The sequence below is a fragment of the Oncorhynchus mykiss genome, chromosome 32 (genome assembly GCF_013265735.2).
Source record: "Oncorhynchus mykiss isolate Arlee chromosome 32, USDA_OmykA_1.1, whole genome shotgun sequence".
NCBI lineage: Eukaryota > Metazoa > Chordata > Actinopteri > Salmoniformes > Salmonidae > Oncorhynchus > Oncorhynchus mykiss.
In genome coordinates, this window is record NC_050572.1 from 40979308 (window position 1) to 40995765 (window position 16458).

Genomic DNA, 16458 nt, shown 5'->3' on the forward strand with positions numbered 1-16458 from the left:
TGTCTGTGATGCTGTTTAGCCTTTTTATTTGGTTGTCATATGTAATAGTTTTAATTAAAACAATGTATGAAATCTGTTGGTGTATTCATTGAGCGACTGGATAAGTGATGCATGTTGACTCTTGCAGTTTTTTCTGCTTCATTCCTAGCCAGACTGAGATACTGTAGCTACGGTATTCAACTGTGATGGGGTGTTACACTTAAGTGTACGATTCTATTAAGCATTTCTTCATTTAAATGACTTAGTTGTACTTCTAGAACTAGAGTAAGGCCATAGTTGGCTTCACAGAAAAGAAAAGCATATAGGGGAGCACTAATGGCCCAGGATACAGCATACATTTATTTCTCCAAGTTGGAGACTAATCTGTCGCCAACTATTCTATTTGGGTACCTTTTTGCATCAGCTGACAGTCATAGAGCTCCACATTATGATGTAGGCTACAGTGTTGCGTCATCTGACAGTCAAAGATTGTCAATCGCTAAAGCCCCTCATAGGGATATTTGTTTAACGTTGCCATGGCATTTTAATTATTTAGTCGTTGCGTCTGTGCGTTACCTGGAGACAGTCTGCAAGAGTTGGTGAGGGACAGTTTATGAAACACCGGTGCAGACACTCCAGGATTTCCGCAAATTCGAGAACTTTGGGTAAGTAAATATAGTTCGAAAGTTCCATTATGTAACAATTTAGCTTGTGCCATAATGCCAAAGCCATGTTGAATGGATAAAGGTTGTCTACTTATAGGTTCAATATCAAATGAACACCAATTTATTAGGCTAACTATCAAAACAGCCACCATAAAAACAAGACTGCAGGTATTTTCCATTATTCAAACACCTGATGTTAATGACAGTAGCCTAGTCTGTGTGCTGAATTAAGCATAGGCTACGGAGAAACCGTATCTAGTTTAAATTTGATTAGGCCTAGTCTCTTTTCTGAGGAAAAGTTGCAGGTGTTTCTCAAAATGCATACTACCGTGCCAAACATGTGTTATAACTAAACCAAGATAGGGAACAAATTAGTCATAGTTGGCAGAACAAGCAAGGACCTGGGCAGAGGCCAAGCAGGAGCTTGCGAGATCCTATTGGAGCGTTGTAGCATATATTTTCATGTTTCTGTAAGGGAACGCCGACTCAAAAGTGGCTAAATTCGCCTTCGCACTCCTAAACAATGCACGTTTTTTCTTACTTTACTAAGGGGTAAACCTACAAAATTTAGTCCACGCTGTTCGAAACAGAGGATAGTTTTGGGAACAGAAAACTGTTAATGAGATCAAATGTTTCATCGATGAGAAAATGTGCAGAATATCGGCCAAATCCACCTAGTTCCTGCTTCTCCAACTGCCGGACACTTGGCTTCCCCACTACGAGTGGAAACGCCAAGTGGACGCTTCACATTTATATATCCGGTGAAATGTCTGTCTCGTTGTTCTCTCTGACCATGCCCCGAGCAATGCAAATTGGAGCACGGGAGAAACGGGGTACGAGTCCAAATCAAATTATGCGAAACGAGGGGCACTTCGCGAATGCCTACTCCGTTTGTACATATTTTGAAGCATGGCTCGATGCAAGCTTCAAAATAAATTATGCAAACTTTCTTGAAATCAATGGCGAACACTATTTGGCCAGACAAAATGCACTCCGAATTCGGATTGAAATGTTGCCTATTCACATCTCATATGTTGCCTACAATATTTAAACTTCATACGTTAATAAATACATGCGGAGTTAATTTTGGCATGTTTACCTGCCTACGTACTGTATATAGCGATCACATAAGTCAATAGGGCTAACTGTCTAGCTACCAGTATTGTTAGCTAGCCAGATAACCACGAATAAAGCATGAGGTGCTACAGTTGAGTGTGAGTGCTTCTCAAATGTGTTGTTTTATCCATTCTCCACAGTCTTGTCCTCACAAGAATGTACTTAAGAGAACGTGGTCAGAGAATGCACTCAGAGCATGAGAGTGTAGAGCACTGTAGTTCCAAGCCTGGGCTCAGGTACAGTGTGTCTGACTGGGACACCAGTAACAAGCAGATATCTGACACAGCAGAACACAGGAGACACATGTCACACATGACAAGGCAGGAAGGGAGGGCCTTACGCAATGAGACAACCAGCAAGGTAAGATTTTGTGACTATGTAATGAAACAACCAATTCAGTAAGGGCTTGCTTGACTTTGTGACTGTACAGACAAAGCCTTATAAATTAGTTAACACAAATTGTCATGGACTATTATTTATTATCATCACAGTTATTCATGCCATCTCTCTCTATACTCTCCCTCTTTCTCCCCCTCAATCTCTCTCCCTCCTCTTTCTCTCTCTACCTCATCTCCCACAGACTAACTGGGATAAGAGTGACAGCTCTCGCAGACTGAGTGATAGGATCTGGGATATCTCCCGCTGGAGAGAGACTTTGGAATCATGCATACAGGAAGTGGAGAAAGAGATGGATGCCTTAACCCTGGTGAGATTTCAGATTAGTATTAATCTGGCATGCCATTGTTTCTACGTAAAAACAAAGTGTGAAGTACCTGGTAAAAAAAAAAACATTCAGGCAGCTTTCTACATTTATTAGACTTAGCAATAAACCAGGTTGTAGGGTGATGTATTGACGTGCTAGTACAGTGTAGGTGAGTTTGGCTGCTCTGCCTCTGTGTCTCAGGGGAAGGAGGAGACTGAGCGGGCTCTGACAGCCACCGCTGTGCCTCTAGAGGTCACAGTGGAGTGCCTGACCCTGAGGGAGGGTCGCCGCGGCAACGAGCTGGTCAGCGACCCAGTGGAGGCCCAGCTGAAGAAGGAAGTGGAGATGATCGACGGAGCACAGCGGGTGCTCCAGCAGCGCATCGACAAGGCGTTCGAGCAGCTGTGGTAAGAAACCGTTTGACCAATGTTGTGTCCCATAAACACAAATCCGACCATCACCCCTGGTGAGACAAAACCGTGACTCGTCGATGAAGAGCACTTTTTGCCAGTCCTGTCTGGTCCAGCGACGGGGGGTTTGTGCCCATAGGCAATGTTGTTGCCAGTGATGTGTGGTGAGGACCTGCCTTACAACAGGCCTACAAGCCCTCAGTCCAGCCTCTCTCAGCCTATTGCAGACAGTCTGAGCACTGATGGAGGGATTGTGCGTTCCTGGTGTAACTCGGGCAGTTGCTGTTGCCATCCTGTACCTGTCCCACAGGTGTGATGTTCGGGTGTACCGATCCTGCACAGGTGGTGTTACACCTGGTCTGCCACTGCGAGGACCATCAGCTGTCCATCCTGTCTCCCTGTAGCGCTGTCTTAGGTATCTCACAGTATGGACATTGCAATTTATTGCCCTGGCCACATCTGCAGTCCTCCTGACTCCTTGCAGCATCCCTAAGGCACGTTCACGCAGATGAGCAGGGACCTTGGGCATCTTTCTTTTGGTGTTTTTCAGAGTCAGTAGAAAGGCCTCTTTAGTGTCCTAAGTTTTCATAACTGTGACCTTAATTGCCTACTATCCGTAAGCTGTTAGTGTCATAACAAAAGTTCCACAGGTACATGTTCATTAATTGTTTATGGTTAATTGAACAAGCATGGGAAACAGTGTTTAAACTCTTTACAATGAAGATCTGTGAAATTAATTTGGATTTTTACTAATTATCTTTGAAAGACAGGGTCCTGAAAAAGGGACGTTTCTTTTTTTGCAGAGTTTACCTGTATTTACTCGTGGCATCGATGCTGTATCATTATTTTCTACATTTAAATTGCCCTTGCCTAACGAATGTGTCTAAAGCCGAGCTTGCAACTCGCCTATTCTCACTATATAAGGCGATATATTATGACTACAGCAACTGCCATGAGAAGGCATAATGTTACTTTGCTTTTTTGGCTGGAGGAGGTCCTGCAGATCCATGTGCAGATAAAGCCCCGGGGTGAAAAATTTTAATTAAAAGTGTTTATGTGAGGACAAAACTAAGCTGTTTCTAAACTTGTTAAATACAGAGTTTTATTAAATGGTTATTAAGAGTAAAAGTGAGTTTGGTAGGTAGCCAAGTAGCGACAAACTGCACAGCAGCACGGAGACCACGCGGAAGTACGATGCGCCACCATGTTAATCATATTATAGATATCATGTTTCACATTGAATTTATGAACTACAAAAAGGTAAGACATGTTTTGATTTAAACTCTGGTGCCGCTCTATCACATATTTAGCGATTTCAGTACTTGTCAATGGCTGTTCTCTCCAGTCTTCTTCAGGTGTCCCGGCAGCAGCTGACCCATGACCTTCAGAACAAGATTGAGGCCCAGGACATTGACCTCTCCTGCTTGTCTATCACTGTGACATCACCTAAGACCTCCCTGAAGCCCAACCCCCTGCGCATACCCATAGGGTGAGCTGGAATGAGGGTGTACAGTACAATACAAAGAAATACTAGGCGTTCTGAAATTCAGAGCAGGATCTCTAGATCAAACCTACTTATCTGTTGTTGTCAATGAGCACCTCGTACAATTGCCATTCTTACATGCATATGCATGTCTAACTAGCTACAATATTAATTTACCAGGCTCTCAACTCATCCAATGATTTTCTGCAAAGCCACCACTTGCCTTTCAAAAGATTTGAATGTACATAGAGTTTTTTACTCCAAGAGAGAGAAATACAATAGTTTAACAATTTTGAACAAATTAATGTCCTAAAATTAAGGAGAAGCAAGAGGAAGAGAGACCTGGCTATATTTGGTTGTCATTTTTTAAACTTTCACTTTCACTTAGCTAAGTGAATGCAGCAAGCTAGTTTAGCCTACTCAAACACCCAGCTCAAACTTACTCACTTACTCATTCAAAGGTTTTTCTTTATTTTTTATATTTTCTATATTGTAGAATAGTGAAGACATCAAAACTATGAAGTAACACATATGGAATCATGTAGTAACCAAAAAAGTGTTAAACAAATCAAAATATATTTGTCGTGGGAATTCTAATTCTAATCAATAATGAGGAGAGACAATCACCAATCAGGATATGACTTTATTAAAAATGTATTAATAACAGATTAATTATTGCAATAATGAAGCTGGTTGACGAATCACCCCAAGATGATTAGTTGAGAGCCAACGAGCTGATTTTAGCCACACTATTTTATAGCAAAGTACATCCTCCTGAATGTTCATGACAAACAACAGATGTATGGAATGGGTCACAAGGTTAGGATTTGTATGAAAGATACTAATAATTCACAGCCGACAGTATCTGCTGTAAAGACTGCTCTCATTATGTAGAAACAGGGTCTGGCCCCCAAAACAAAGTTCCTATCATCGTTATCCATACCGGAGCCATCTCCACCCTGGTACCTCCCGGCACACAAACACCAACTAATTCTATGGAATGTGGGCTCCGAGAGAGGACAAGACCATCATAAATCAGTTGCTAGAGTTAAATCTCTGAAGCTCCTCTCAGTTCACACAGACACAATAGAGTTCTAAGAACCCTATTTTGTTGCATAAAATAACAATTTGGTGCAATAACAGTATTATTAACAATCTTGTAATTTCTCCACAATAGTAGCCACCCTTAGTCTCGATGACAGCTTTGCACACTCTTGGCATTCTCTCAATCAGCTTCATGAGGAATGCTTTTCCAACAGTCTTGAAGGAATACCACAAGAAATTCCACAAATTAACAAGACACACCTGTTAATTGAAATGTACTTCAGGTGACTTATGAACCTGGTTGAGAGGATGCCAAGAATGTGCAAAGCTGTCAAAGGCAAATGGTGGCTATTTGAAGAATCTCAAATATAAAATATATTTTGATTTGTTTAACACTTTGTTTGGTTACTACATGTGTTATTTCATATTTTTTTTGTCTTCAATATTATTCTACAATGTAGAAAATAGTAACAATCAAGAAAAACTTTTGAATGAGTAGGTGTGTCCAAACTTAACTGGTACTGTGTGTGTGTATATATACAGTGCCTTGCGAAAGTATTCGGCCCCCTTGAACTTTGCGACCTTTTGCCACATTTCAGGCTTCAAACATAAATATATAAAACTGTATTTTTTTGTGAAGAATCAATAACAAGTGGGACACAATCATGAAGTAGAACGACATTTATTGGATATTTCAAACTTTTTTAACAAATCAAAAACTGAAAAATTGGGCGTGCAAAATTATTCAGCCCACTTAAGTTAATACTTTGTAGCGCCACCTTTTGCTGCGATTACAGCTGTAAGTCGCTTGGGGTATGTCTCTATCAGTTTTGCACATCGAGAGACTGACATTTTTCCCATTCCTCCTTGCAAAACAGCTCGAGCTCAGTGAGGTTGGATGGAGAGCATTTGTGAACAGCAGTTTTCAGTTCTTTCCACAGATTCTCGATTGGATTCAGGTCTGGACTTTGACATGGCCATTCTAACACCTGGATATGTTTATTTTTGAACCATTCCATTGTAGATTTTGCTTTATGTTTTGGATCATTGTCTTGTTGGAAGACAAATCTCCGTCCCAGTCTCAGGTCTTTTGCAGACTCCATCAGGTTTTCTTCCAGAATGGTCCTGTATTTGGCTCCATCCATCTTCCCATCAATTTTAACCATCTTCCCTGTCCCTGCTGAAGAAAAGCAGGCCCAAACCATGATGCTGCCACCACCATGTTTGACAGTGGAGATGGTGTGTTCAGGGTGATGAGCTGTGTTGCTTTTACGCCAAACATAACATTTTGCATTGTTGCCAAAAAGTTCAATTTTGGTTTCATCTGACCTTCTTCCACATGTTTGGTGTGTCTCCCAGGTGGCTTGTGGCAAACTTTAAACAACACTTTTTATGGATATCCTTAAGAAATGGCTTTCTTCTTGCCACTCTTCCATAAAGGCCAGATTTGTGCAATATACGACTGATTGTTGTCCTATGGACAGAGTCTCCCACCTCAGCTGTAGATCTCTGCAGTTCATCCAGAGTGATCATGGGCCTCTTGGCTGCATCTCTGATCAGTCTTCTCCTTGTATGAGCTGAAAGTTTAGAGGGACGGCCAGGTCTTGGTAGATTTGCAGTGGTCTGATACTCCTTCCATTTCAATATTATTGCTTGCACAGTGCTCCTTGGGATGTTTAAAGCTTGGGAAATCTTTTTGTATCCAAATCCGGCTTTAAACTTCTTCCCAACAGCATCTCGGACCTGCCTGGTGTGTTCCTTGTTCTTCATGATGCTCTCTGCGCTTTTAACGGACCTCTGAGAATATCACAGTGCAGGTGCATTTATACGGAGACTTGATTACACACAGGTGGATTGTATTTATCATCATTAGTCATTTAGGTCAACATTGGATCATTCAGAGATCCTCACTGAACTTCTGGAGAGAGTTTGCTGCACTGAAAGTAAAGGGGCTGAATAATTTTGCACGCCCAATTTTTCAGTTTTTGATTTGTTAAAAAAGTTTGAAATATCCAATAAATGTCGTTCCACTTTATGATTGTGTCCCACTTGTTGTTGATTCTTCACAAAAAATACAGTTTTATATCTTTATGTTTGAAGCCTGAAATGTGGCAAAAGGTCGCAAAGTTCAAGGGGGCCGAATAATTTCGCAAGGCACTGTACATACATACATACGAGCAAAGTGATCGTGCTGTTTCTATGTGGTTGCTATGAAAGTGAACTGTGTTTGCGTGTGTTCAGAGGTGTATTCATCCCGTTGTTTCTATTGAAAAAAAATGATTCTTAATCGGAATTAAACAAAACAAGGATAAACATACCTGTAAAAACTCACATTTGCAATTGTTTGACTAATGATTATACCGTAGATCAGTTAGATGCAGGCAATAGTGTGCAAGGCGGTATTGAACGTATCAATGTCTGTCACCTTGATTACTGAAAATTCTCTCACCCTGTGCACCTACGTTGTAAACTTTCATTCATAGTTTGTAGCAACCTTGTGATGGGTACAGGGAAAATTTGAGTATCATACAGTAGCCTAAGCCTATCAATGTTAAATTGAGCTTGGTTAATGGAATATGAATGACAGTCATCCAATATGCTGTAATAGAAATAAGGTCATGCTCATAGAAAAAACAATCATCCTCCCTTATTTTAGCCACTGCTGTAAAATACCTGTATCTGAATGTGTAAAATGTGCTGTTGCAGTTCCACCACCCCCCAGCAGTGGGAGCAGTTCAGCCAGTACAACGTGGCCCGAGCTCAGGAGGAGATGCAGGCATCACTGCAGCTGAGGGAGGACATGAGTGTCACCAGGGCACAGGTGTGAAATGGGGCCTGGGGTAGGGAGAGAGGAGTGTAGCGTTAACATATGGCCAGCCCTATATCAATATCACTTTTCTGTATTGGCTCCTATAAAACAGCACTGTCTCTTTTTGCGTCTCAAAAGTCACCCTATTGCCTTACATTTGACCAGGTCCCAAAGGGTCAAAAGTAGTGCACTACATAGGGAATAGGGTGCCATTTGGGATGCACTCTCACTGCTTTCACAGGGTTCTCTGTTGTTGTGTGTGGTATCTGATTGGGTCTGCTTCATAGATATTGCTAGAATGTGTCCGTGTAAGACTAGTGAGAGTTAGGTAAAGATGTGTGTTATATCTGGGTTGTCATCCCTCAGTTGCAGAATGAGCTGGATGCTCAGCGAATCGCCACAGTGTTTGCCATCCGTAAACGCACTCACCACCTGGAGCAGGCTCACGATGAGACGCAGTGGCAGATGAAGAGCGTGAGTAGTCAACCTTTCTCCACCTCTTCTTCCTCCTCAGTGCCAAACTGATTTTATCAATGTTGAAGACATGCAAGGCGTGAACTTGCAGAATTAGGGACAACGCTTTAGGCTGCAGGTCAAAATTAACTGTGGCTTGGCCTAACCTGGCTTGACAGTGGGGTCGAATGTTTAGAAGAGTGGCCAGGATTAGGGCTGTTACGGTGACCGTATTACCGCCACACTGGCGGTCACGAGACATAATGTCAGTTAAATTTCATGTGAGCATTTAGTCACGGTAATTAGGCTTCAAGCTCTGATGCTGCTCATGGTCATAAGTAGCCTCCAAACTCGCTAACTGTCTGTTACTCAACACTCTATTGTCCCTCTAATCACTCTGACATCAATGCAAATGTAATCAAAAATCTAATCAAACACTTCATGAGAGCTCATGTTGCGCAACATTTCTATAGGCTATGCAATTGCATGAAAACAGAGTGATGGCCTCTATTAAAAAGAAGATCCCATCAGCTTTCTATAGGCTAGGCCTACTATATTTATTTCTCATCTGTCCTAATATTACACACATTGCATCTCTTTACAACAGGCTGGCATGAAAATTAGCCACGGGAAAAGCGTCCTCAATTTTCCCCTGTCCCTTTTTCGAGACATGATAATGGTCCATTCCAAATCCAAACAAATTTCACACATATATTATTTACTATATGTAAAGACAAGATTAAATCAATAATAGTCCGATTTATAAACAGTGCATACCTTTTTTTTCTTGCGGCTTTTAAATCATAGTTGCACACCATGTAGCCTAGCCCATAGGCCTATATGTTTTGATAAGGTTTGTATCACAACAGAAGTGACCAAATAACTTCTTAAAATTAAGCACATTAATCAGCTTTACAACAGGTGTAGAGCCTAACTGGCATACGTGCGCAGCGCGTGAGTTTCAAGTTTGGGGAGGATAATTTTCACCATAAAAATGCACATTTTAACATAAAAGCATTACATACATATTCATATTTTCGGTCACTTTTGAGAATGGTGTTTTCCTGCTAATAGGAACATTTGCGCTATAATGTGAAGAATTAGTCTAATAGTTTATCAACATTTTAAGCTAAACATTCTGATCTGTTACATTTCTTTTTTAATGCTAAGTGGTTGTATTAATTTGGGATCTATCACATTCCACAACTTTCCCAGACTATGTTTGGAATATTTATTTCTCACACAGAATATGTCAACTTTTGTACTATGGGGGATAGTAGAGAGTCATGTGAGTTAGTGGTGCTTCGGAGCATGCAACTGGGAGAAGCGCTGAATATAATAATTATAATTCCCAAGGGCACAATGGCCACTGAAAGGGGATTCAAGTCATCATTAGAGTCGCATCATGCAGCCTTAGAATGTATTCAAAATCAAAAGAAATAGCCTTTGTATCACAACTAAAGTTACATAAATAACTCTAAATTAAGCATATAGGATAACCTGTTTCTTTGTTATCCGCTCAACACAAAATCAGTCAATCAAATGTATTTATAAAGCCCTTATTTACATCAGCCGATGTCACAAAGTGCTGTACAGAAACCCAGCATAAAACCCCAAACATCAAGAAATGCAGATGTAGAAGCACGCTGGCTAGGAAAAACTCCCTAGAAAAGCAGGAAACTAGGAAGAAACCTGGCTCTGAGGGTTGGCCCGTCCTCTTCTGGCTGTGCCGGGTGGAGATAACAGTACATGGCCAAGATGTTCACACGTTCATAGACACTGTGGCCCCGTCCGACGACACCCCCGGACAGGGCCAACCAGGCAGGATACAACCCCACCCACTTTGCCAAAGTAATAACCGCATGTGCGGTTAAATGGTTTGGAGAAAATATCCTTTCTATTTTATTCAGCTATGTTCAATTGTATTCTTCATACTATAAAATAGGAAATAATGCCACATAATGCCAGCAAATCTTGTCCGCTAAATGAACCTGTGTAGCCCACAGCCATATGGCTTCGCCAGATCAGGGCCTAATATAAGGACAACTCTGAGTATGCTATTTGGCTCTTCTGAAATAGACTACATTTTCGTCATATCATGTTTCTTTAGACCTGTCTAAAATAAATAATGGATTTATTGGGATGGTGGCGGCTAGATTACATGGATTTTAAAATGTAGATGCTCCAAACGTCTGCATCAGTGGCATGTAGGCTATCCTTGTAAGCCAGGAGATGCTAAATGTGTTTATGTTAATTAACGGTCAATTACGTGAGACCGGTTGTTATTTGCTTGACAATCACCGGTTGACAAAATCCCTAGCCGGGATCATATGGATGTCTGTTTTTTTTGTTAGTCCCAGGATGAGATCTCAGATATGGAGAGGGACATCCGTAGTCTAGAGAATGATCTCCAGGCTAAGATGGCCCCACTAAAGCTGGTCCACACCCGGCTGGAGAACAGGACCAAGAGGCCTGGAGTCGATCTCTGTAGGGATGAGGTAGGCTACACCTGGACGGGCACTGGTTCATTTACTGCCATTTTCAATAGGTTTTGTGGTCGTGAAAATACTGTACTGTAAAACAATTGAAAAAATTAACAGGAATGTTGAATTGGAGAGGTCAACAGATTTAAAACGGGACTTTATCAGCTTGTTGTGTTTGAACCAGGTTCAGTATGGGCTTGTGGATGAAGCCAATCAGCTGGAGGCCACCATTCTGGCTCTGAAACAGAAACTGGCCCAGGCTCAGTGAGTAATGTCTTTCTGAATTACATCTAATGTAGACTATTGATTCTTATGAACAAAATGAGAATGAACCATCCCATGCCAATAACATGTCCCATGTCTATCTTCCTCCTTTCTCCTCCTCTCCAGGTATGCCCTCCAGGCTCTCCAGCTGCACCAGGCCCAAATGGGGGAGGATCTGTCCCGTAAGAAGGACGCCCTCTCTCTAGAGCAGCGCAGCCTTGAGACACGCAGCCGCCTCGCCTCCGCTGCTTTCACTGACGTGTCCTCTGGCGCCGTGGTCCCCCTCACCATCTCCAGCGGGAGACACAACCTGGAGCTGGCCTAGGCTCACCAATTCATCTCACACACAACCTTAGGGTTCTCTGACCGTAACCTTATTTCCCTCAATTTATTAACCATACCATAAATATGCACATTCGCATCTCAATTGTGTTTTTGTGTCTATGTTTATCTTTTTTTCCTGTGCGTTTTACAGCGGTCAAAGCCTTACACCTATCTTCTGTAAGTTCCGTTATGTGTTATCAATTGAACATAGTGTATCAAAAAAGATTGGCATCATATTAAAACTGCAATATGTAACTTTTTGGGCGACCTGACCAGTTTTACATAGAAATATGAATTATAGCTATGTAATTTTCTTTGAAAGCAAGTCTAAGAAGCAGTAGGTCTGTTCTATGTGCCTTATTTCGATGCCTCCCGTTCTAAAGTTATGTTTTTGTGTCTTTCGGTTTTGTTTCAAAACAGCTGAAAATACAATATTATTGGTTATTGAAAATATATTAAAGTGGTTTAGGTGGTACAATGATTCTCTACACATACTTGCTTGTTTTGTCACAAACTGAAATTAGGCGATACTTTCTTGTTTTGTCACATGAACTGAAATTAGGCGAACTTTTAGAAGTTTAGCGGCCAGGAAATGGTGGAGCAATTTCGGCACAGTGCATCTTTAAGTAAACTTTTCAATGTAAGTAATTCTCCTAAGAGTTCATTCAGTTCAAATGTATCATCAACATTTGTAAAGATATTGATATCAATAGAATGGGATGCTATTGATGTAAATTACATGATCATTTTCTGAATAATCTGAAAATAATTTTCCAATTGACAGGTTGGCCTATCTAGTTTCTCAGGGAGGCAGATTATCTCTGAATGTGATTTCATTCAAGAACCATGACTAATTTGCACATGTATTAAGAAATCAGCTAGCTTGCCTACTGACACCTCTTCACTTGCTAATTCTAGGAGTCCTAGGCCTAGCTAAATAGTCTGTTACCTGATTTATTGTGTGCATTTATGTGAGATGTCAGAGTATGCAGACTGTGTTGTATGCATGTGCCCCAAGAGATGGCAACCTTACCAGGGTCCAGGGCCAGCTCTGTCTTGACTCTTGGTCAGCCAGCCCAAAAGGATTATTGTGTGTTCAGTTTATGGTGACTAAAATAAGTACATGCAAAAAGTAAACGAAATGGCCATCAAACTCCAGCAGACTCACGGCTCTGCAAGCAGCCACACCCTCTAATTGCCACATCTGTGCACAATCAAGACTTCCTGGCAGAGTACAGCAACTGACTGGTTGCTGCTGCCACCTGGTGATGGAGTGTGGTCTAATTGTGCTCCTAAGAACTAAACTACCTAACCTATTCCATAACACATGTTTAAGGTAATCTATGTTCATTGAGCATTAGCATTAATGACCCTGTTTATACTCCATCTATCCACACATTGTTTGGCCAAGACTTGATCCCAAATGGCATCCTAATTTGGGAAGAGAGCATTCGGAAAGTATAAAGACCCATTTCCTTTTTCCACATTTTGTTACATTACAGCCTTATTTTAAAATGTATTAAATTGTATTTTTTCCTCATCGATCTACATACAATACCCCATAAGGACAAAGCAAAAACAGGTTTCTAATGTTTAAAACATATCTTATTTACATAAGTATTCACACCCTTTGCTATGAGACTCGAAATTGAGCTCAAGTGCATCCTGTTTCCATTGATCATCCTTGAGATGTTTATACAACTTGATTGGAGTCCACCTGTGGTAAATTCCATTGATTGGACATGATTTGGAAAGGCACACACCTGTCTATACAAGGTCCCACAGTTGACAGTGCATGTCAGAGCAAAAACCATGCCACGAGGTCGAAAGAATTGTACGTAGAGCTCCGAGACAGGATTGTGTCGAGGCACAGCTCTGGGGAAGGGTAGCAAAACAATTATGCAGCATTGAAGGTCCCCAAGAACACAGTGGGCCCCCATAATTCTTAAATGGAAGAAGTTTGGAACCACCAAGACTTCCTAGAGCTGTCCACCCGGCCAAACTGAGCAATCGGGGGAGAAGGGCCTTGGCAGGTAGGTGACCAAGAACCTGATGGTCACTCTGACAGAGCTCCAGATGGGAGAACCTTCCAGAAGGACAACCATCTCTGCAGCACTCCAGCAATCAGGCCTTTATGGTAGAGTGTGGCCAGATGGAAGTCACTCCTCAGTAAAAGGTACATGACAGCCCACTTGGATGTAGCCTAAAGGCACCTAAAGGACTCTCAGACCATGAGAAACAAGATTCTCTGGTCTGACGAAACCAACATTTAACACTTTAACCTGAATGCCAAGCATCACATCTGGAGGAAATCTTTTGTATTGCTTTTAATCTTTTTAATAAATTTATCTTATTAACACTTTGTTCTAGCTAGCTATTTGTGTAGCTATCAAGTAAACGCAATGATAGCACAATCCCTACAGTGAAGCATGGCGGTGGCAGCATCATGCTGTGGGGATGTTTTTCAGCGGCAGGGACGGGGAGATTACTCAAGACCGAAGGAAATATGAATGGTGCAAAGTACAGAGAGATCCTTAATGAAAACCTGCTCTAGAGCATTCAGGACCTCAGATAGGACAATGACCCTAAGCACACAGCCAACATAACGCAGGAGTGGCTTCGGGACAAGTCTCTGAATGTCTTTGAGTGGCCCAGCCAGAGCCCAGACTTGAACCTGATCGAACATCTCTGGAGAGATCTGAAAATAGCTGTGCAGCGACGCTCCCCGTCTAACCTGACAGAGCTTGAGAGTATATGTAGAGAAGAATGGGAGAAACTCCCCAAACACAGTTGTGCCAAGCTTGTAGAATCCTATCCAAGAAGACATGAGGCTGTAATCGCTGTCAAAGGTGTTTCAACAAAGTACTGAGTAAAGGGTCTGAATACATACAGTGCCTTGCGAAAGTATTCGGCCCCCTTGAACTTTGCGACCTTTTGCCACATTTCAGGCTTCAAACATAAAGATATAAAACTGTATTTTTTGTGAAGAATCAACAACAAGTGGGACACAATCATGAAGTGGAACGACATTTATTGGATATTTCAAACGTTTTTTAACAAATCAAAAACTGAAAAATTGGGCGTGCAAAATTATTCAGCCCCTTTACTTTCAGTGCAGCAAACTCTCTCCAGAAGTTCAGTGAGGATCTCTGAATGATCCAATGTTGACCTAAATGACTAATGATGATAAATACAATCCACCTGTGTGTAATCAAGTCTCCGTATCAATGCACCTGCACTGTGATAGTCTCAGAGGTCCGTTAAAAGCGCAGAGAGCATCATGAAGAACAAGGAACACACCAGGCAGGTCCGAGATACTGTTGTGAAGAAGTTTAAAGCTGGATTTGGATACAAAAATATTTCCCAAGCTTTAAACATCCCAAGGAGCACTGTGCAAGCGATAATATTGAAATGGAAGGAGTATCAGACCAATGCAAATCTACCAAGACCTGGCCGTCCCTCTAAACTTTCAGCTCATACAAGGAGAAAACTGATCAGAGATGCAGCCAAGAGGTCCATGATCACTCTGGATGAACTGCAGAGATCTACAGCTGAGGTGGGAGACTCTGTCCATAGGACAACAATCAGTCGTATATTGCACAAATCTGGCCTTTATGGAAGAGTGGCAAGAAGAAAGCCATTTCTTAAAGATATCCATAAAAAGTGTTGTTTAAAGTTTGCCACAAGCCACCTGGGAGACACACCAAACATGTGGAAGAAGGTGCTCTGGTCAGATGAAACCAAAATTGAACTTTTTGGCAACAATGCAAAACGTTATGTTTGGCGTAAAAGCAACACAGCTCATCACCCTGAACACAACATCCCCACTGTCAAACATGGTGGTGGCAGCATCATGGTTTGGGCCTGCTTTTCTTCAGCAGGGACAGGGAAGATGGTTAAAATTGATGGGAAGATGGATGGAGCCAAATACAGGACCATTCTGGAAGAAAACCTGATGGAGTCTGCAAAAGACCTGAGACTGGGACGGAGATTTGTCTTCCAACAAGACAATGATCCAAAACATAAAGCAAAATCTACAATGGAATGGTTCAAAAATAAACATATCCAGGTGTTAGAATGGCCAAGTCCAGACCTGAATCCAATCGAGAATATGTGGAAAGAACTGAAAACTGCTGTTCACAAATGCTCTCCATCCAACCTCACTGAGCTCGAGCTGTTTTGCAAGGAGCAATGGGAAAAAATGTCAGTCTCTCGATGTGCAAAACTGATAGAGACATACCCCAAGCGACTTACAGCTGTAATCGCAGCAAAAGGTGGCGCTACAAAGTATTAACTTAAGGGGGCTGAATAATTTTGCACGCCCAATTTTTCAGTTTTTTATTTGTTAAAAAAGTTTGAAATATTCAATAAATGTCGTTCCACTTCATGATTGTGTCCCACTTGTTGTTGATTCTTCACAAAAAAATACAGTTTTATATCTTTGTTTGAAGCCTGAAATGTGGCAAAAGGTCGCAAAGTTCAAGGGGCCGAATACTTTCGCAAGGCACTGTATGTATGTCTTAGTGTTTTATTTTTTATAAATTAGCAGAATTTTCTAAAAACCTGTTATGGGGTACTGTTATGGGGTATTAAAACCATTATGGGGTATTGTGTGTAGATGGATGTGGGAAATAAATTATTTCATTTTAAAATAAGGCTGTAACGTAACAAAATGTTGAAAAAGTCAAGGGGTCCTCTTTTGGGATGCAACCCAAAAGAGGTTGT

At 41.4% G+C, this 16458-nt stretch overlaps 1 protein-coding gene across 3 annotated transcripts; it reads left to right on the forward strand.

Moving 5' to 3' along the window:
* The first annotated feature begins 430 nt into the window (after positions 1–430).
* Positions 431–12209, forward strand: tekt2 (tektin 2 (testicular)). 3 transcript variants are annotated; one of them, XM_036971582.1, is made up of 10 exons: positions 431–644; positions 1901–2120; positions 2341–2466; positions 2665–2870; positions 4219–4362; positions 8107–8221; positions 8582–8683; positions 11017–11160; positions 11330–11409; positions 11536–12209. In XM_036971582.1, the coding sequence occupies exons 2-10, from the start codon at positions 1917–1919 to the stop codon at positions 11732–11734; spliced, it is 1320 nt and encodes a 439-aa protein (XP_036827477.1). In that variant the 5' UTR covers positions 431–644; positions 1901–1916; the 3' UTR covers positions 11735–12209. The 3 variants fall into 3 exon arrangements, with proteins under 3 accessions (XP_036827477.1, XP_036827475.1, XP_036827476.1); XM_036971580.1 differs by having other exon boundaries at positions 434–644; positions 8576–8683; XM_036971581.1 differs by lacking the exon at positions 431–644 and adding an exon at positions 1227–1477 and having other exon boundaries at positions 8576–8683.
* The last annotated feature ends 4249 nt before the right edge of the window (positions 12210–16458 follow it).